Source organism: Rana temporaria, chromosome 2 (genome assembly GCF_905171775.1).
Source record: "Rana temporaria chromosome 2, aRanTem1.1, whole genome shotgun sequence".
Classification (NCBI taxonomy): domain Eukaryota; kingdom Metazoa; phylum Chordata; class Amphibia; order Anura; family Ranidae; genus Rana; species Rana temporaria.
Genome location: NC_053490.1, coordinates 74,350,563 through 74,372,921, shown reverse-complemented (window position 1 = coordinate 74,372,921; position 22,359 = coordinate 74,350,563). Strand labels below are relative to the sequence as shown.

The following is a 22,359-nucleotide window of genomic DNA, read 5'->3' as shown; positions in this document are numbered from 1 at the left end:
AGCAGACTTAAAAAAAAATGTGAATAAACAAAAACTGCTGCACCCAGTTTTGAGGCCAATTATAGTTTGGTTTTCATGTATCAATTCACCAACTACAGGATAAGCTCAAAGCTAACAATCGTTTGTATTTCCTATAATGATAGCTGGATGTAATCATTTCAGTGTATGAAGGCAATAAACTACGCAAAGCCTTATCAGAAAACTAAAGCTACCAAACCTGAATGTTTATTTTTTTTTCCTTAGGGTGCTGACTGTCCATAATTGTGTATCAACGTAAAAAAAAAAAAAAAAAAGTATATATAAAAAGCATTTTTTTCCCCACCAGCAGGAGTTTAAAAAAGGAAAACCTATATATATATATATATATATATATATATATATATATATATATATATATATATATATATATATATATATATATATATATATATATATATAGCCAGCTGCATTCCAATCGAACGTAGCTTTATTGTAAAAAATGGAAACGGCACTACAGGTCACAGCTACGTTGGATTGGAGTGCGGCTTTCCTAATTATATTTTGTGCCTAATTGCCATGTGCATTGCCAGCACCCTCGGTTCCTGAGAGGAAGATTGCAACCAAGTAGGACCTACCTGGAGCAGCAATTTCTGTTTCTTCACTTTCACACTGAGGCGCTTCTAAACTGCCAGTAAAAATACTGAGTGCTTTCCATTCATTTCAATGGAGAGGGGAGTTTTTCACAGCCCTGCCAGCACACTGTGTGAAAGCATTCATTGATTGTAATGGAAATAGGTTTTTGTGCTGTTTTTAGTGTGAAAGTGGTCTGTGTCGCATAACTGCCCTGAAGACATCGGAGAAAGGTACATATAAAGCAAATATATACAGCCGAACAGGGGAGGCCTGAGAGCAAAGTTAGGCCCCTTTCAGACTGGGGCGGGAGCCGCGGTGGCGGTATAATGCCGCTAAAAATAGCGGCGCTATACCGCCGGGATTGCCATGGGAATCAGCCGCTAGCGGAGCGGTATTAACCCCCCGCTAGCGGCCGATAAAGGGTTAATACCGCCCGCAATGCGCCTCGCCGCGGTTTCCCATTGTTTTCAATGGGAAGGAGCGGTATACACGCTGCTCCTCTCTCCAAAGATGCTGCTGACAGGAGATTTTTTTGTCTCCCGTCAGCGCATCGAGTATGCAGTGAAGGAGTTTTTCAGGTGGGATAGCAGCACCATTTTTAGTGCTGTACCGCCTGAAAAACTCCTCAATGTGAAAGGGGCCTTAGGCTTTACCTTCAATGTTTCCAAAGGGTACCCCCCCCCCCCTGTTACTTCATTGGGTGGTCATCCGTTTCTGTTCACAATCCTGGAAGTAAAGTTAAGCTGTTGAAATGCAGCTGACCAGGCGGCTATGGTTTCCACTATATTTCTGAGTGCTGTATACTAGTCATAGTCTTTTTGTTAAACAGGTGGCAGCGCTCTGTCAGCAGAAAAGCTTCAGGACTGTATCAGTCGAGCAATCACCAGACACAAAGAGGTGCAGAACTTGCTGGATAGCGTTACGACGAAATAATAAAGACGTTTTAAAATGAACATGTAAAAAGTTTGTATTTGTTATAGTGATGCACACCTTTTTTTTGTACTAAATAAAACAATAAATGTGCTATGTGTAGAGTTCTCTGTACAGTCACACAATAAGTTCATTAACCCCGGAGTTGAATATCCTGTTACTGCTGCTTAAAACTTGTTTACGGGGGTAGAGTCTCTTACCATGTTTTCATTTTAATGGATGGGTTATCTGACTTTAAATTCATAATCCTTACACAAAGCTCATTAGTGATGAAGGTTTAGCATTTAAAACACTTTTTTTTTTTACTTTTTTAAAAGTATTATAGAAGGCATTTGTTGGTTGATGTGTTCAGTGTCTTTCTTTGTTGCTGGTTGATGAGTGTGATCTCAGGATTTTGGTTCCAGGGCAGACCGTCCTCTCAATTTACTTCTTGACTGGCTGTCGGAATGAGGTTGGTGCTGGGGCTGTGCTTGCGGTGCTGACGTAGCCATTTGGTGCATTTGATGTTGCAAGAATTGCAACTGTGAACAAAGGAGGAAGAAAAAATAATTATCCACGATCAAGTTCCGCAAAGTATTAGCTTAAGCGAAAGGTGAATGCCTTCAGGTGCAAGACATGAATGAGCAGTCATGCAGCATCAGTGGTACCAAAGCATAGCTGATATCCTTAGCCTATAATAAGGCTCCTGTTTGGCTTATGAACACTTGCAGAAATTTGTTCAGGCTTCTTGGTAACCATCAGCCTGGCTATAAAAGTCTCTTTGGGTCTGCTAGGTAGAGCAAGGAAAAGGCCGCAGGCAGCATTCACACAGCAAACACCCTGCCAAAGCATTTGCATAAATTTGACTACTGAACTCTTTTGTTCTTGAGATGGGGAAAAGCATGCCAGGCAGTAGCTTTTGAGGCCTAAAGATGGTATCGGAGGGAAGTTTAAAATAGTACACATTTGTAGAACACTAGATGCTGTATACTAAGAGCTCCTCAACCACAGGATCTTTTTTTTTTTTAATAAAAAAATCTACCTTTACTAGTTAGCTACTTGCTACCCAAACTGATAACTTGACATACTCTCCCTATGCCAACTTACAGAGAACATTCCTGCCAGACTGTGTGTATACATGCACTGGCAATGAAACGCTAACCTCATACCCTAGCCTTTTCACTACCGGGAAAGAGAAACAGCATGTGGTTGCAATAATGCACATACCCAGGGTGGGCTATAATGGCCATCTGTCACTCCCCATACACAACTGTCTCTACACATAAACCTTTGCTGTGCTGCACCCCTCTTGAAAATACAGAATACTTTACTTTCACAGTTCTTGCTCATACCATGCTGTGATCTTTATTCATTCCAAGGGAATGTTTAAACTATACAATTTAAAGCCTAACTACCACCAAAAGATAGTAATTATGGAGAAAGGAGAACCTGTTGGGGGGGGGGTGTTCCAATGCTTCCAGTCACTGAACCAATAACTGAGAAGAATCTCTCTTCCCATGGAAACACAAACGGCAATGGTTTTAATCAATCCCCACTGTATCCACAGCAGGGGAAGTCCATCCTAACATTTACATCTACAGGCATCCACAATCTAAGACCAACCTATCTAGCCCTGTAAAGAAGTAATCGCTATACATACCTTTTCTGAAGCCTGTCCGGTCCCACACTGAACTGTCAGCTGTGGCTTCGATGTGGAGGTGAGTGCAGAGGAGGCAAGCGACAAGGTAAGAACCATGGTAACTATGGCCCCTTTCACACAGGGCGGATCAGTAATGATCCGCCCCTTGAACCGCCACTTGCTCAATGGGGATCGCGCTGTTGATGCCGGCGGATGACAGGGCGGTCCCCCACACACTGTGCAGGGGGACTGCCCTGTCTTTTCTCCGCTCTCCCCTATAGGGGATTGGATGAAAACGGACCGTCTGTCCATGTTCACCCGATCTGCCAGACGGATGGAAAAGTAGTTTTTTTCCTCCGTCACACTTTGGCAGGTCGGATGTCAGCGGGCATGTCACCGTTGACATCCGCGGCTCCATAGAGGAGCACAGAGCGCCCGTTCAGGTCCGCCAAAAAAACTGGCATGCGGACCTGAACGGGCCGCCCGTGTGAAAGAGCCCTAAGGGTGATGTCACTTCCCATTAATTTCACAGCTGTTGTCGGCTGTCTCCTCTGCAGAGCTTCCTCAGCTGGAGACCGGAGCAGCTTCAAAAAAAGGTAAGTAAACTGATTAATTCTTTACAGGGCTAGATCAGTTAATCTTAAGGCCCATACACACGGTAGGAATTTTTGACAAACTTAAAAATGAGCAGATTTAAAAAAAAAAAAATCAGACCGTGTGTACGCTCCATCGGACAAAACTTTTTCGGTTTTCATCGGACAAAAGTTCACTCTGCAAAACAGACAAACTTTTCGGCAACAAAAGTCCTATCGTGTGTACAGAAGTCCATCGGAGTTTAGTCCAAAGTACAAGCACGCATGCTCAGAACCAATGTTAAAATCAACCAACAATAGCAGAAGTTGACCAAAGGGTGGCAGTAAAGAGCTGAAAAACCCAGTGATGGGAAAGTTTGTTGAAAAAGTCCTGCCGTGTGTATACATACCAACTTCACAACCAACGCCCTTCAAACAAAAATCCACAAAAAAAACATTTGTTTGAAGTCCGACCGTGTGTATGAGGCTTTAGATTGTAGATGTAGCAATTTTAGTGTTAGGATGGACTTCCCCTTTAATTGTGTAATACAGGACATAGGAATAGACTTAGACCATGGGTTATATGCCACAACATACAGTGGCAAAAGCGTTGCTGGGATTGCCCCCTCCTGTTGACCCATATAACCCCCCACTCCATGAGACTTTTACATGATAGACCCTCACTCCCAATACAGAAGTTTTTTTTTCTATTTTCCCACCAGTTTCCTTTTCCTCCTTCAACAAAATCAAGAGCTGACTGCTTATTACCTTATGGCTCATCAGAAGTTTCCAGATTGGTTACATTTGTTGAACTGTACCCAGACCCCATGGCAACGGGTTCAGCTTGTAATGTTTGCTTTAGGCACGGGATCCACACTTTCATCATCAAGTGTAATTTACTGCAGGGCCAGAAATGTGGTTCATTCCTATGGCACCCAGACCTTGAAGACCCCTTTGGGGGTATGCCCACAGTGAGTACCAAAGCTTGGATGGGGACCAGATAATACAGTGTCCGTCCCCCCCCCCCCCCCCCCCTGTCCCTTTACATACCAGTTTCCAGGCTATACGTTTCTTGATGGATCATAACACCTCACACTCTCTTTACAAGAAGCTGCTCTTCCTTAGCACTTGCTGCAACCTTCCGTGTTCCTCACTCAGGTGCTCTTGCCCACGTTGTGCCCTTGCATTGTTATTGGGGTTACTCCCTTAAAAAAAATTACTCTTTGAGAACTGAGCCTTCTCCTCACTTCCCCTGCCAGCCATAGTGCTCCCCTTTTTGCTTTTGGGCTCCCATCACATTTTGTAGGAAATGTCATTCTCCCTCCCATGTCCTGCTATAAAAGAATGTCACTGTACCTTATGAGTGGGGTTAGGACTGTTCTTTATTGCTACCCACTACATCTTTCCTTGGGAACTCTATTTTCACACAAGGCTTTTACTTTACAGGATTCTTTGCTGGGTGGATATAACCAGTGAGGATTGTCCATTGTTTCTAAGGTACAATTGACACATCTTAAATTTCCAACCTGTATACTTGGGTACTGCAGCAGACTGGCAATCAAGCAAATCACAAACCAAAAGAGGTGATCTGGCATTCACACTATAGAAGCATCTGTCAAGAGTGAAGCTGCACCTGTCTTCTGGGCTACAAGCACAAGATATAAGCAGTTGTATAGAGAAAAAGCAGATTCCCAGCAGTAAGATTTAGGCTGCGCTTGCACCTAGACGGTTCCAACCAAAGAAAAAGCACACAAAAATGCCACTGCACACACATTTTTACATATATGCATTCATATGCATTAAGATGTGTATTTCCTTATTTTTTTTTTTTAATTTTCTATGAAAAGCAGAATGCAGCCGAAAACTCAAATTCAAACTATTACTATAGGTCAGTCATAATACCAAGTTAACAGCTCCTGGTTTAGCATAAAGCACCATGTCTGTGTAGCTATGGAGGGGTACCTATTCGAGGAACCAAGTTTTAAACCAGACCACTGACCTACCACATACATTTCCACAAAGCAGAGATATAAAAATAACAATTGTGACAGCTAAATTCCAGGTATGGATCTTTTTCCATAGTTGTATTGGTGCAACTTGGGCCAATGTAAGTAGCATGTGCCATACCTGGCTGTGGATTCGAGAAATCATTGGAGTAGATGCGACTACTCAAGTGATTGCTCATCTGACCCAGTGACCCAACATCTGAGTCCTGTGCAGAGTGGCTACCCTGCTAATTGGCATGGATATTTTTGCATTGCTAGTTTGGCTCAGCAACATAAGTTTGCATTTGTTTTGGCTTTTGTTACCCTGCCAGTAACACACTCCCTGCCCTAAGGTGACAGCACTCATCTTAGGACAGGGAGTGGGGAGATGTTCTGTACTCCACAGATATGGCTAGAAACAATGTAACTGATAACAGTGCAGTAGAGGCAGAGAGCACAAGAAGTTATCAGCTCAAAGATCAATGGCAGAATGAACACTTAGGCCTCATTCACACGACGGACCGTTCGGGTCTGCCTGTCAGTTTTGACGGCGGACCTGAACGGCCGCTCCATTCAATCCTATGGAGCGTCAGATGTCAGCGGAGACATGTCCCCATCCATGTGGATCGGATAAGATCTTGCTGTCTGTTTTCATCAGATCGCTCCATAGGAGACAGCGGTGCCCGACAAGCCCCTCCCCGCTCAGTGAGCAGAGAGGAGCTTGTCATCCGTCGGCTCAGCGGAGATCTGCGGACCGATCTCGCGCTGAGCTGGCGGACTCCGTAGGAACGGAGTCCGCCTCGTGTGAATGGGGCCTTACACTTATCAGGTATAAGAAAACACTCTGAATAGTATACGTTATCTACTCTGGTTCATTGTTAGGTTCTACACAAGCGCTTCAATGTTTTTTTCTTGCAAGCTAGCAAAAGCAGAAATATGACTCACTCAGTTATTTGTGGATACTATCCACCAATCTACCTATCCAAACACATAGGAAGAGGGAATTTGCTTAAAATGCCTGCATGTGCTTAACAGTAATAATTTAAAAAGGTATTTATCACCTAAGGGCTCCTCTAAAACCCGGAATTAGAAGATTCCCCATGCAGTGAATTGCCGTTTGCATGCACTTATCCTAATCCTGCAGTTGCACAGTTATTTCAGCTCAGTTTAAATCTGCTAAATACATAATAGGTGCAACATAAAATGTGTGCAATTTCTTACAGGTCGTTTTCTATGGAAAGCAGCCACAGTCTGAGCAAAAAAGCCTGTCCTATGCCAGCATGCTATAAACAGAGCCTTGCTCTCTCTGAGAAAGTAATGGTCTTTATGCAGGGATCTGACATGCCCCTGCTGAGACAGAACATAATCAACACTCATGCTCCCTGCCGATTTTGATAGCTCCAGCTCTAAGGCTACTTTCATACTGCGGCGCTTTGCAGGCGCTATAGTGCTCAAAATAGTGCCTGCAAAGCGCCCTAAAAAAGCCGCTCATTTCACACTGGAGTGGTGCACTGGTAGGACGCTCAAAAAAAAAAGTACACCGCTTCTAAAGCACCCCTGCCCATTGAAATCAATGGGCAGCGGCGCTTTGTGGGCGGTTTTATCCCTTTTTGCCCGCTAGCGAGAGTTAAATCGTACCGCAAGGGGCCAAATAGCGGTGCTTTATCGCCGACGCCCCCACCACTCCCGTGTGAATGTAGCCCAACTCAGCAAAGGGGTATGTTGGACCTCTGCAGAAACAGCACTACTTCCACACAGATACATCAGTCCTCTACAGTAGGCTGCCCACTGACAGGCTTTTCTACTCAGGCTGCAGGTGCTTTCTGAAGAAAACAAAGAGACTTGTTTTGATGCACCTGTAATATATGTCAATGCTTTAGGCCGGGTTCACACGGCTGTGCTGTCCGACATCGCATGTGATTCGCACTGCAAATCGCATGCGAGGTCTGTGTGATGCAAATTCGGCCATACAGATTGTATGGCTAAATTCACATCGCATTCGGACCAAAGTCGTACAGGACCTTTTTTTTTGGTCCCCATCAGAATCGGATCGCATGGGTGATCAATCCCATGCGATCGATCCCCATCTGAATTGACAGTTTGCACTGCGATATGCGATCCGAGGGTGTCATTAACTTTGTATCAACACTCCCAGTGGTTCGCATAAGGTAGTGTGAACTGCCTGCTAATCAGGTGCAATGTGGGAACCTGCAGTGGATTCGCAGGGTTTCCGGCGTCGCACCAATGTGAACCGAGCCTTAAACTGAATTTTGAGTTAGGCTTTAAATAGAAGAAAATTCTGTAATTCGCACACTACAGTTTGGTACTTTTTTTGTTGGTTTAGCGTCTGCAAGAGCCATTATTATCTTAGTTCTATAGATTACTTGTATGTGCTGCTTTTGCTGCTGCATGGCTTGCTGCTGCAGTTGTAAGGCAGGAGAGAGCTGCAGATTCTGGTATGGACGACCTTGCCCGGGTCTATTCACAGTAGAGCCGAGCTGGGGTAACACTATGGAGAGGAGAAGGGAAGGCAGGTCAAAGGGGAACAGTGCTCAAGAGATGAAAAACACAGACACTGAAAATTCTGGGTGTCATATAGGTCATTTTGGGGTGGAACATTAAAGCAGCCTGTCACCTCAAAATAAACAGCTGCATAATCTGTAGATTGCCAGTTGAATGACTGTTCAGTCCCATACCCCTAAGCACAAGCAGAGTGGGAGCCATAGATGAAAGCGGCGGTTGGGGCTGAAATGTGCAAAGTATAATTTATTCAGAACTGAATTTATATTAAATAAAACAAACAAGTGATATTCAAATTGTTTATATAAGTTTAAATGCTTCATTGAGCACCATACCAAACATATAAAAATTAATCTATAAGGTTTTAGTTATCACGTGGGTGGCCTAAAGCCCAACTCCAGACAAAACCTTCACCCGAGATTCACAGCTCCGTGTTTTGTGCGGGCCACATTTGCGCAGGCATGGCAGACCATTCAAATGAATGGGCTGCTGTGCCTGCGTTTCTGCAAAAAAAGTTGAAAAGGTGGTGCATGCGATTTCTCTGCAGCTCACGCACCCACATATGCACTTCATACTGAATGAATGGCAGCTCTGTGCCTCTCCTAAGAGCAGTGGATTCGGCTGCGGGGACAGATGAAATTCTTGCAGCCACACAGTGTGAACCAAGCCTTATTTTGGGTAGAGCGGGGAGGGGTTAGAGATTGTCAGGCTTTCATTGCTGCCTAAGTTCCCAGTAGGGTTGTTTTAACTTATTGAATGCCACTGCAAGGCACAGTAAAAACATGCCAATGCAGATGTCTGGGTGGGCCCAGGGCCGTTTGAAGGAATTTGGGGGCCCCAAGCAAAATGGGGGCCCCAAGCACCCCCCCTGCATGCAAAACCCACGTTAACGCTACACAATTTTTTTTTCTATTCTTACGTCCCGATCTTCCCTGTAGGCTGCCGCTCTAGCGTGGTCGAGCTCCTCTTCCCCCTGCCTCTTCCCCAGTCCCCTATCAGATAGTGCCGGGAACCGTGCGTGGTACAGGAGATTCAGTTTCCTGTCTTCCCGGCCGGACTGAAAGGAAGTGAGCACTCAGTGTGCACTTCCTGTCAGTTTGGCCGGGAACAGGAAACTGAATCTCCTGTACCACGCGCGGTACCCGGTCAGACTGACAGGACTCCAGGTGGAAGGAAGAGGAGCTCGGCCACGCTACAGCCTGGGAAGGGGAAGTTGGGGGCCCCAGGCCAGCTCGGGGCCTTAAGTAATTGTTTGTTTTGCCTGTCCTGTAGTGACGGGCCTGGGTGGGCCCTAAAGACCCCTTGACATCTGCCTGTTCTATTGCAGGGCATTACCAAAACACAGGGTATTTTGTGCATCAATGTTTCCGGGAACAAGGTGGCCTGAGCTGATGAATTCAAGAATGGTTTTGAGAACGCAACAATGAGTTGTTGACACTTGGCCCTACTCTTAAATTACAAGGACTTCAAGGCTCTGCTTCTGATAACTTGGTGCCAGATATCACAGCTTATCTTCAGATGTCAAGTGGAGTCCATGCCTTGATGGGTTATGGTGGGTGGTCATAATGTTATGGCTGATTGTGTATAGCTAAACTTTTTTTTTTTTTTTATATAGATTGGATAGCGTAGGGAAGGGCTAGCACCCAGTAAGTTGTTTTTTTGCTGTCTGAGACAGGACATGAAAGGAGGTTTTCTCAATGGTGCACCGAGACACCAAGAAGGTAGAGAAACTCTCCCAAAAAGGGGAATTTCCCTCTTAGACGACAGTTGCCCCAGGAACAAGTATCCCCACTGGAAGATTTCTCTTTGCCCTGGTGACTGTTTACCTAGACAGACAGTGAGTTAACTAAAAGGTAAACAGATCTGGTGAATCTGCCCAATGGGGAAACAGCAATAACCGCTTGACAGAGGATTTAACCCTTCTCCACTCTATTCAAAATTCCCTAGAGATCACCTGCACCAATAAACTTTGCTTGATTAGTCATTATCAATTTAGTGTGGTTCCAACAGCCTTTTTACTCTATACATAGGGGTCTCATTTGTGTGCAGATCTGGCAACTAGCAATATTTTTAATAAAAGTGGATGGGACTAGAAGAACACACAGAAAAGTCAAGAGATACAAAACGAGTGAAGAAGGTTATTATGAAATTACATTTGACTAAGAAATGTAAAACACAAAGAAAAAAACTTACTGCTGCTAAGTATTATAAAGTTAATCATGCAATTTAAATAATATTTAGCATGTACCCTAGTCTCTTAGTTTTTACCCCTGAAAGTCTAACAAGTGGAGTAATGCTGCTAAAGTAGAATCCAACCAGATATTTATGTCTCAAATGCCCTAGATAAAAAAAAAAAAAATAATTAAACAACAAATGCTACCTGCACTGCCACATATGTGCAGCAGGGGGCAACAGCAAGCCAATATTTTCTCCAAATGCTCAATATAATTGTTTTTCTTTTTTTACAGCTAAAATTAATATTCAGTGTCCTAACCTTTTCCTGCTTCCCTAGAGCCTCTATTAGTATGTACACGTTCTGGTTTTTACACCTTTTTACTATTAGCAACTTTTTTTTCCCCAAGGGTGTTAGGTGGCTTTAAGCTGCTGTAATTATGCCTAAGAAAATCGAGTCATGTGACATCTTTACGATCTGTTTCCATAATTGGAGAAAGCTATCTGATTAAATGGATATAACTGAGCTGGTAAATGCTCTTCTCCATGCTTCATAATTATTTACATAGATTTATTTTTCTACAAATATTTGGTAAAAAACATGCACATATGCTTCTCAGAATTACTTGTTTCTTGTAGACGGCTGCATTTGTTAATACAAGTAGCAGCTGTCACATTGCTCGCTGAAGTTCTAAATTTGATAGGGATAAATAGATTAATGGACACCCAGAAGCCACATGGTGAAAGCGTGGCTGTAAAAGGCTGCTGGACCGATATGTCCAAACAAAATACTTTCTACAAATCAAAACATAAAATCTAACTTTTATAGTGCTCACTGAATGGCTTTATTGTATAAAATACATAAAAAAAAACTCACAAATCGTGTGCACATGTTATTTGTCCAGTCCAGACACATCACAGGACAATGCAGACACACCGCTCACAGAACACACTCCTCTGGCTCGCACAGCACGAGGACGTCATCAAGGTCAGGCTCTGTCTCTTTACTTGTATCGTCCAATGGTGGGACACTTTCTGAAGAAATCTCACTATTGGACGATACGCGTAAAGAGATGGAGCCGGACCTTGATGATGTCATCACACTATGTGAGTGGGAGGAGTATGTTCTGTTATGTGTCGGATATGTGATGCACTATACATTTTTAGTGTTAATGTATCATACTGTGACACTGTATTTTGATTTGGTTATTCACCAAAGCTTCCACTGAAAGAGGAATTGGGGAATTCTTTCATTTATTGTGCAGGTTGGTTATTGGTTATTTTCATTTGTGTGACAATCGCATGTCTATGGGAGCTGCTGCTGGCCTCTATCACAGGTGCTCTAGTTAGACGACACCCATCTTAGTCATTATTTTTCCCACTGATAAATACAAAAAATTGAGAATTTACTTAAAGCGGTTTCACCCTGCAGAACAACTTTTTTGCATTAAATTCGGCATAGTAGCGCGAGCTACCGTATGCCTGTCTTAATTTTGTTATCCCCGTACTCACTGTGCAATCGTACATAGAAGATTTCGACTGCCCGCGGGGAATGGGCGTTCCTTTCAAGAGGTAGGGTGATTGACGGCCGGCTCTGGCACGTCACGCTCCCCGAAGACAGCCGGAGTAGGTCTCGGCTCTTCACGGCGCCTGCGCACAGACTATGCGCAGGCGCCGTGAAGAGCCAAGCCTATTTCGGCTATTTCCGGAGAAGCATGACGCGCCAGAGCCGGAATCTTCTATGTACGATATAACAGTGAGTACGGGGATAAAAAAATTAAGACAGGCATACGGTAGCTCGCGCTACTATGCCGAATTTTATGCTAGAAGAATTTTTTTTTTTTTTTTTTTTTTATAGGGTGAAAAACAGTGTTTCATTGCGGACCTTCTGCTGAAAATGCTAGTTGCCTCTTTTCAATACACGGACCTGAAACAACCATGGCACAGTTAAAACTCCTGATCTGGATATTTTTATGCATCAGTGACCTAGAAAGTATTGAGGCCATTAGATCAACATGACAGTCAATCAAAAGGCATTTTAATAAAAAAAAAAAGGGGATGAACAATGCCAGCCATTATATTTTTCTCAGCGCCTGTTTGCAATAAGTTGCCTACAGATGTTTAAAGCCTACTGTTATCCAAAAAGGCTGAAAAAGGTTGCTGAAAAACACAACATTGGTGCGTGGCAAGTTCTACCTGTGCTGTCTGCCTCCAGCAAAATCAAATGCATTCTGAGGTTCCCTTTGTCTGCCGCTATATCACCACTGTATCCTGCAGTAGTAGTCGAAGGAAAAAATCACAGCACTCAACAGGGGACACAGACAACTGGAAGTGTTGGAAGCTGAAGCTCCTGCTGGAGGCCACAGCTCTTGAAGACCACAATGCCTTGTTTCCACTGAACGGAACGGTTCGGGTCAGTATGTTTGGAACGGTTTAGAATGGACCGGTCTATTCTCGTGAGCGTTTCCACTGTAAATCGGAACCATACAGGATTTAGAAAAAATGCCTAGCGCGTCCACCAATCAGTGAGATGTATTTGTAGGTCCGCCCTAATGGAACCGTTCCATTTCTATGGCCCCACATCTGAAGCAGGACCCAGAATGGTCTGGTACGGTTCGCTTTTATGGCACGCTTTCATAATGGAAACACCCAAAATAGCATACCGAACCGATCCGCTCAGTGGAAACGAGGCAAAAGTGAGGACTCGCTACCTGCTGCAGACAGAGCTGCATTGGGGAGTTATGTATCCACTAGGTAGCCCCCTAAAGAGCTTCCTCAAAGGTAGGAATGTCCTCTTATTGGGGTCTTGAAGAACCATGGAGGCACTGTGGGGGCTCAAACCTTGCACCTTAGATTAAGTTCCACTTGTAACCCAATTTAAAGCAGCTTCACACCTCAATTTGGATCCACGCATTAAAATGATTACAGGTATCTACTCTAACACAGCCTGGCAGAATTTATTAAACCACTCAGATAAAATTGTATAATATATTTTCAGAAAACTGGCACTCTGAGTGATAAAAGTACGAATGTAATCTCCAATGATTGATAAGAGTCTGACAGATCATTAACTGTCAGCAGAAAGACCTGGAATGCCTATGAAGACCTCCAGGCAACAAACAGGTGGGCGATGTTTCACAAGAGGAGTGGACTTCCACTTTTGCTGCATGACTGTTGAGTACAGTCTGGGTCAACAGACTGCGGGTGAATTGGGGTGTTGAAAAGTATGTAATTGGGGAATGGAGAATAGGAATACATACCAGCTGCCTGCTGAGGCATAAAACCACCTACTCCAGTTAGATTAATGACAGCCGCTTGCTGTGAAGATAAAGTCTGTTCTTGGCTACTAGAACCTTGGTCCAATCCCTGGCAGGGTGAAAACAAAAAGTATGTGAACAGTAATCATTTCACTTTTTAAATTATCTTACAGATAACAGACAAAACATAACTATTTCCAAATATGCCTATATGTTTGGTCATACCCCACAGTTTTTTTTTGTTAATAGCACTAGAGTATGTTCATATGGGTTTATGTAGCTTGCATTTGCAATGCTCAGTATTCAGTAATGATTTTAGGAGTCATTGAATACCAAGGCTGCGTAATGAATATCTATATATAAGGCCTCATGCACACAGGAGGTTTTTTAATCTCTCCTAGAAGCCTTTCCTCCTGGCAGAAGCATTTTGGCAGAAAAACAGCCCGACGCTTGTAAAGGTATCTAAAGCTTTTGGAAGCGTTTACAGGCATCAAGAGCTTGGGCATTAATAAATTTCATTGGCCAGAATAATAATTAATTATGTTCATTGAAATGAATTAAAGGAGTTGTAAAGGAAAACATTTTTTTTGTCTAAAATTAATGTCTGCAAGGTAGACAGACAGAATCGTGTAACGATTCTGTTAAAAAAACGAGTAAATACCTTTTAAATTCCTTCATCTATATCACCTCCAGCATTCTAGTTTCTGTTCTCTCATTCACTTCCTGGTTTGCGTTACTCCTTCATGTAAGAACTACATTTCCCAGTATGCATTGTGGCACGCCCAGTAATTCACACCTCCTTGAAGTCTCTAACACGTAGAGAGCGTCCTGACGCACAGATGTAGTTCCAAGGAGGGGGCGAGCACGTCACTGACCACCCCAGTAAAGCCTCCCATCACGGTGGTGAGTAACAATCAGACAAGCAGGAAGTGAACAGAACAGAGAAGAAATAGAGCAACTTCTGAGAAAAAAAAAACGAACAATGAGGAAGTGAAAAGAGGAATGTCTGCAAGTAAAGGATGCTTATTATGAAAAAAATAAATAAAAATACCTTTACAACCCCTTTAATGTTCAAGCACTAACCATGCCTAGCTTTTTTTGGACGTTTAGCAAATTAAGCGTTTTTTTTTTTTTTCTGCACGCATTGGCAGTGTTTTTTTTCCTTTCCTGCCTCTAAAACCCCATGTGTGTATGGATACCTAGGCTAACATTCAAGGGAATTTAGAGGCAGAAAAAAAAAAAAGAAAAAGCCGGACGCCCCTAAAAACAGCTGCAAAAATGTCCAGTGTGCACAAGGCCTAAAAGTCTAGCTGTTTGCTATTGCCCTGTGAAATATGGATCGCAGGTGTAAATAATGACAAAGTCACCGAGGTACTAATTCTAGGGGCTCTTCCTACAGAGCCATCCACAACACTCAACACTTCAGAGATGGAGGAGCTTGTGACCTTCTTGATGGGGCTCAGGTCTAGCATCTGACTGCTAGGCCAGAGCATGACTGGGGGAGGCATGCCACTGTCACCGACACCAGTAAGAGCGGAGGAGGAGGAAGGAGGGGTGAAAAACTACTGGTTAGGTAAATTGGGTTGGGGAAGCCCTTTTAGTGTCAGAGCATTCGAAAAGATACCTGATGCCTCTGGCATGGAGGAGTATGGGAACTTGTCTTTGATAATGCTTGGGTCTAAAAGTAACTCACTAGGCCCGAGCCCTATCCAGAGGACCAAAGGAGTGATGTAATTTCCCCCTGTGGAACCATTCATTTCAGTGCCAGCTGCGGACGAAAAAGGAACGGATTGGGAAACGCTAGCAAGGCAAAAATAAGGAGGTAGTGGGGCCCCTTGGATGAGCAGGGCAACTGTTAATCTAGTTATGGAGAATCTGTCACTTTGCATACTCCTCCACTGCGCTAATACTCTGCCAGAACACTCAGTAGATCTCTTACAAGAGAACCGGTCACTTTGCGCATTCATTAATATATTTTTCTAGGTGGTCTTTGTTTATTTTGCAAGGGATTTCGATATTTTATTTTATCAAGTTGAATCTGGATACAGATATCAGCCCTCCCTTGATAAAAGATTCCATGAAAAAAATAGTTTCTTCTAACCTCATGATTAAAGGACCAAAGGGAAGACAGCCATGTGTTATATTATGGAACAAATTCCCATGAAAAGACACATATCAGAACCCCCCCCCCAAAAAAAAAAACATTCAAATGATTGTAAAGAAATTTTTTTACCTATAAAGTTCCCACTTTTACAGATATACACACTACTCTTGTGTGTACTTTAGTCAGATGTAGTCACGATTTGGAAAAGCTAGATGTCCTGGTGTCTGTGCTTTATTAAAAAACAAAAGCCGACTTCTACATGCCTCCAGGTGCTCACCTGACTCCCGCCTTTTCCCTCTCCCCATTTGACAGCTCCAGCGGGCGGGGACGAGAACTCCCGATGACGTCAGCCGAGGAGAAGAGAGACAGGAGTCACGTGAGCACCGAGAGGGGCTATGAAAAGAGGTAGAAATCTGCTTTTTGTTTTTTAATAAAGCACAGGCACTAGGACACAGGTTGTTATTTAACAGAGGGGATGGCATAAATATAACATAGTTTTGTAGCAGCAGGGAAGGGAACAGAGTGGTGCTAGTGAGAGCCGACAGCCAGGGAGGGAGAGGGGAGGAGGACACAGGAGAGCAGAGGGCAGGGCTGCGGATGACAGAGGCACATAAACTGACTATGGTGTCAGGGCTCAGGAGCCATAATAAACCATGGTCAGTTTACAGGGGAGGGCATAGCCAGGCATGATCAGCCAGGTATTACAGGCGATACAGGGGGCCAAATTACACAGCACATTTTGCTGTATAACATACTTTAAGGGAACAGGATCCTTTTTTTTTTTTTAGGTTAACAAACACTTTAGGTCCCCTACTGGATGCAGGCTAATGTCACACTTGTGATCCTGTCGCAAGATGTCCCCAGCCACAGCCTTGAATAAAAAGGAAATATGCAGGGAAATTACTCATCTACTTTACAGATTATAAACTGCCAGTGGGGGGAGTCATGCCTCACTTATCCATACACGGGTGGAGCAACACCTGCAATTGGTGAGTACTTCTCCCTACTGTGTCCTAAATAAAGAGCCTGCTCCTCCAGGCATGAATCACAAGTTTGACATCAGCTGAAGGGGAATCTTTAAAAACACTAAATACCTGACAGGACACCTCCACCAAAACTTAGGAAGTAGTTTAAATATCGACTTTTTCAATACAGTTTCATATCAATGGGTGTCTGCATAGGGACTGGGGCACAGAAAAATGGCACCAGGTGCTCTAGACAGAGGAGTCAAAATTGGAAATATTTGGCTGTAGAAAAAATGCTGTTCGTAAAAGGACTGGAGCGTGATACAATAAGGAGTGTCTGCAGGCAAAAGTGAAGCATGGTGGAGGTTCCTTGCAAGTTCGGGGTTGCTTTTCTGCAAATGGAGTTGGAAAATTGGTCAAGATCAGGATGGATACTTATCTGTCATGAAATAACATCAGGGAGATTGGCCCTAAATGTATTCTGCAGCAGGACAATAACTCCAAACATACAGCCAATGGCCTGGATTCAAGAAGCAATTGCGCCTGTGTAACCATAGGTTACACAGCGCAATTGCTTACTTGCCCTGGCGTAACGAATGCTCCAGATTCAGGAACCTCGTTACGCCGACTGCAGCCTAAGATATGCGCGGCATAAGGCTCTTATGCCCGCATATCTTAGGCTGCATTCTTGCGATGGCCGCTAGGTGGCGTTCCCGTTGTGCTCAGCGTATAGTATGCAAATTGCATACTAACACCGATTCACAACGTTGTGCGAGCCCTGTATACGCAATTTACGTCGTTTCCATACGGCGGTTTTTGCGTAAGGGGCAGCCAATGTTACGTATACCCGTCGTTCCCGCGTCGCGAAATTTGAAATTTACGTAGTTTGCGAAAGTGAATCGTGAATGGCGCTGGACGCCATTCACGTTCACTTTGAAGCAAATTACGTCCTTGCTACGTCATTTGCCGCAATGCACGTCGGGAAAGTTTCCCGACGGAGCATGCGCTCTACGATCGGCGCGGGAACGCGCCTAATTTAAATGATTCCCGCCCCCTACGAGATCATTTAAATTGCGCGCGCTTACGCCGGGCATTTTGCCGGCGCGCCCGCGCAATTTATGGAGCTTCTGCTCCGTGAATCGAGGGCAGAGCAAAAAAAAGCGCAATTGTTACTGAATCCGGGCCAATGTCATTAAGAACTATCTTAGTGTTCTTACAGCAGCAAGGTGCTTAATAGCCCTTCACTGGAAGAAAACAGTGCCCCCAATTCAGGAGGCCCTTTACGCCAGGGTCAAAGATGTGGAGTTAATGGAAAAAATAACGGTCAGGATACGAGCCAGACTGGATGACCACAATGATGTCTGGGAGCGGTGGCATTCTCGGGAGGACCCGTTATGAGCCGGCGACAGAGTCATCGAGGTACCTTAATGTCCAATCGTATCTGGCTTCCCCTTCCCTCTCTCCCTTTGTTTCTTTCTTTTCTCTCTTTCTCGTTTATTTTTGACTGTTTTATGTGTACAGTTAAATAGGATATCAGTATCAAAGTACTGCATACTACATAGTTTATCTGAGACCTTGCTATTGGAATATGTAATGCTAAAAGATCGGACTTGCACTATGTATACATTAGGCATGTTCATATTATTTCTACTTTAGTCTGTTTACTACATCTGTACTGCTGTTTTGTTTTTCTTGACATACAATTAAAAAAAAGTTAATAAAACTTAGCACAGAATATAAAAATAAGAAAGGAGAGAGCAGAGAGGAGAAAGGAGAAAAGAGGAGGAGTCATGGAAGCAATGGTTTGGCTCGCACAGAACCATAATCTCAACATCGAGTCTCTCTGGGATTACATGAAGAGACAGAAGGATCTGAGGCAGTCTACATCCACAGAAGATGAAGTGTAGTTGGTTCTCCAAGATGTGTGGAACAACCTACCTGCTGTGTCCCTTCAAAAACTGTGTTCAAGTGAATCTAGAAGAATTAAAGAATTGATGCTGTTTTTTTAGGCATTCTGTTAATTGATAAAACCATTAACACTTCTATTTCTGAAAGCATTCTTAATTTACAGCATTGCCTAAAACATTTACACAGTACTGTACATCAGTGTCTGATCATACCATCCTTCTCTTTCCGAGTGGCAGTGAGCTCAAAACGAAAAAAAGACAGAACTCCACAGCTGGAGTTTTTTTTAGCCAAACTGGAATTTGTAAAAATACATATTGACAGAGTATGATGCTTCTGGGAGAATGTCCTTTGGACAGACAAAGCTGGAGTTTTTTTGGCAAGTGACAGTCTAGTTTTAACCAATTGCCACACAGTCACACACAGTACATGCATGTCATTGTGTTCAAGCGGTTATACCAGGGCCATGACTCCTGTCAGCCATAACCCCGGTATTAAAATTTTCAGCTGGCGATTCCCTAACCTGTAAAAGTGATCTGAGCAGCCGATTAGCCGATGGATCACGTTTACAAGCAACGAGAGGGGTTGTGTTCCCCCTCCCACCGCTCTGGTGGGAGGGGGAACACGGGAGAGCCTGGGATCCGATCTAGTGGTTACAGCCGCTTACAATAAAGATGATTGGGGATCGGAATGTTCCCGATTATCTCTATGGTCTAGGACAGGGGTCTCCAAACCCCGCCCCACTTGTGCCTTTTCCCTGCCCGCGGCTCACCCACACTTAAAGCATTGCCGATCTGCTGCCTTTAAAAAGCAGCAGATCGTCAGTATGACTGGCAGGTCCCGCAAACAAAGCCACTCCCCCACACCCTCCCATGCTGCGCTGAGGATTGGCTGCTGGGACTGCCTGTCCTAGCAACCAATGACGACTGACATCATCAGCGCGGCACCTCCCGGGATCCCGAAAGCTGTTTCTCACTCAGTGTTAAGCCTCCTACACAACTGTTTCACTTAATGACTATGTTCCAACCTACATATGAAACTGAAGACCATTACCGCCTGCTTGATATATTTTGTTAATCATTCACCTGACTAGTCCTACAAAATCCCTAACTTTGTGCAAGTGTATGTTACAAAGTGTGCAAGGGGAAGAATTGATGCTGGTTTGAAGCCAAAGGGTGGACACACCAAAAATTGATTTTATTTAGACGTTTCTTCTGTGCGCTCACTTTGCATCTTATTCATTGATGAACATAAACAATTAAAATATATAGTTTTGAAAGCATTTTTACTCTACAGCATTTCTTCACATGTCTAAAATGTTTGCACTGTACTGTGTGTGTGTGTATATATATATATACATATACACACACACACATAAACAGTATATGATTTTGTGTAAGGTATATTAACCACATGGGTTGCCCAAAAATAACCTGTTGCTAGCAGCCAATCTCATGCTTGCTCATTTATTTTTCAGCTCCAAAGTAAATACTGTAGGAACAATAGGTGACCCCACGTATCCCTTCAAAGTATATGTGAAGCGGATTCAAAGTTGAGCTCACTGCAGCAGACAAAAACAAACAATGTATGTATGTATGTATACCCTGTAATAACACTTACCGATGGTAAAAGTCCCAGCTGATCTCCCGGGTGCTGGGGACTGGATGTGGCCGACTGCTGGGACTGAGGTGAATACTGGGACAGCTGAGGCTGCTGTTGCTGCATTGGGTTGAATATGAGTGAACCGCCGGGAAGCTGTTTCAAAGATGACACCCAGTTTGAGAAATGTGCAGTGCACTTCATGGCAGAGTGTGGTCACACAACAGTTTAAATGCTTTACAAAAATCTAAGAATCACCTAACTACACGTTATAAGAAACACTGTATAAAACACACAATGTGTAATGCTTTGTGGGATTGAATTGTTTTTTTTTTTTTTTTTTCAAATATGTTTATTGGGTTTTTAAAACATGTAAGAGTATACAAAGCGATCTTGTTACAATGTATGCAATAAGTCGAATAAGTGACATTACATTTAAGAACATAAAACAAGGATCAATATTTAAAGTTAGTGATCCATCATAGTCACAACAAAGCAGTCAAGATAAAATTCGAGTATTTAGGGGGGAAAGGAAGGGGTAGGGGAAGGCAAGGTAGAGGGAGGGTTGAGGAAACCATCCTATTATAAGCGGTGTGATTCAAATTGACAAAGTTATAGAAAATAGGAACAACAGAGGAGATTAATCAGATTCCGGGACTCATCAGGAATCCAACAAAGTACGGTATTCAGAAGAATCCGCAAAGTGGTGCCAGCATGCCCATTTATCTCGGAAATTCCTAGAAGAATCTCTAGAATGGGATATCAATTCCTCCATATATGCAATGTGATCCACTTTGCGTATCCACTCTGAAATTTTTGGAGGGGTTGCTTGCGACCATTTAACTGGAATACACAGCTTTGCCGCGTTGATAAGAAACACAATAATAGATTTCTTGTAGACTGAATTGGGTAGAGAGGAGAGGTGTAATAGGTACTGTCCAGCTGTAAAGTCTGGGGTGTAGGTGGTAATGGACACAATGAGATCATGGACTGATTTCCAAAAAGTCGTGATAGCTGAACATTCCCACCATATATGGAGGAGAGTGCCAGCCTCTAGTCCGCATCGCCAGCACAAGGGAGAGACGTTTGGGCTAAATTTATTAATAATGTAAGGGGTTTTATACCACCTTGAGTATATTTTGTAACTGTTTTCCTGTATCAGGACGTTTAGTGAGCCCTTGTGTAGGCGATGGAAGACTGAAGTCCACTGGTCATTAGAGATTGTTATACGTAGATCCCTTTCCCATTTCTTGTTGGTGTTGTCTGATTGTGGGTCTGATGTTGAGCTCAATACACAATACATGAGGGAAATTAAATGGCCTTGGGGAGCCTTTCCTATGCAGACGGATTCAAAGGTTGTCTTAGGCCTGTGCCAAATGTTAGTGAAACCGAATTTTTTCAAAAAAAGAGTGATTAGTTCAAAGTTATGAGGAGAGACAGTAAGATTCGGGAATTTAGCGGAGAAATGAACCAGAGAAATGAGATTCCCTTTTTCAAAGAAGGCTTCAGCCCTGCAAGTCGTGTCTGAATCCAAGTCGGGGGAGGTAATGATATGGTGTTTCCGGGATATTTCAGGGTTAAAGGATATTGGGGTAATAGGTCCATATATTGAAGAGATTTTAAATTTTTTACAGAGAGACCTGAAAATTTTCAATGAAGTTCCCGTAATTGGATGTGTGTTTGCAAGGTGCGGAACCTTCCTAGGATCAATCCATGGAAGGTTTTTCAGAGGGATTGGTGGAGAGATTAAAGATTCCTCCAGTTGGATCCAGTCCTTGGAGCCACTGTGTAGGTGCCAATTAATAATTCTGGACATATGACAGGCCCAATAATACGTTTTAAAATCTGGTAGACCAATTCCACCCAAAGATTTCGGGATAGTAAGCTTGTCCCATTTGATACGGGGTTGCCTATCATTCCAGATAAATTTCAAGCAGACACGGTTTAGAGATTTGAAGAATGTGGCAGGGATCGTAATAGGAATGGTCTGGAAGAGATACAAGACTTTAGGCAAGATACACATTTTTATGACGTTAGCCCTCCCAAACCACGAGAAAATGCCTTTGTTCCATTCAAGCAAATCTTTTTTTATGGTGTTCAGCAGGGGAACAAAGTTGATA

At 43.4% G+C, this 22,359-nt stretch overlaps 2 protein-coding genes across 4 annotated transcripts in view; one reads left to right on the top strand and one right to left on the bottom strand.

Moving 5' to 3' along the window:
- Positions 1-1,636, top strand: part of EXOSC8 (exosome component 8) — a 41,839-nt gene extending 40,203 nt beyond the window's left edge. The window contains exon 11 of the mRNA XM_040340389.1: positions 1,442-1,636. Coding sequence (XP_040196323.1) covers positions 1,442-1,545 — 104 coding nt within the window. The 3' untranslated portion in view covers positions 1,546-1,636. The remainder of the gene's footprint in view (positions 1-1,441) is intronic.
- Positions 1,554-22,359, bottom strand: part of SUPT20H (SPT20 homolog, SAGA complex component) — a 120,136-nt gene continuing 99,330 nt past the window's right edge. For 2 of the 3 annotated variants that reach the window (XM_040340386.1, XM_040340387.1), the window contains exons 22-26: positions 20,261-20,395; positions 18,674-18,709; positions 13,670-13,775; positions 8,102-8,226; positions 1,554-2,063 (exon numbers count right to left, since the gene is read on the bottom strand). In XM_040340386.1, the coding sequence (XP_040196320.1) occupies positions 1,929-2,063; positions 8,102-8,226; positions 13,670-13,775; positions 18,674-18,709; positions 20,261-20,395 (537 nt within the window). In that variant the 3' untranslated portion in view covers positions 1,554-1,928. The remainder of the gene's footprint in view (positions 2,064-8,101; positions 8,227-13,669; positions 13,776-18,673; positions 18,710-20,260; positions 20,396-22,359) is intronic. The other variant, XM_040340388.1, reaches the window with a different exon arrangement.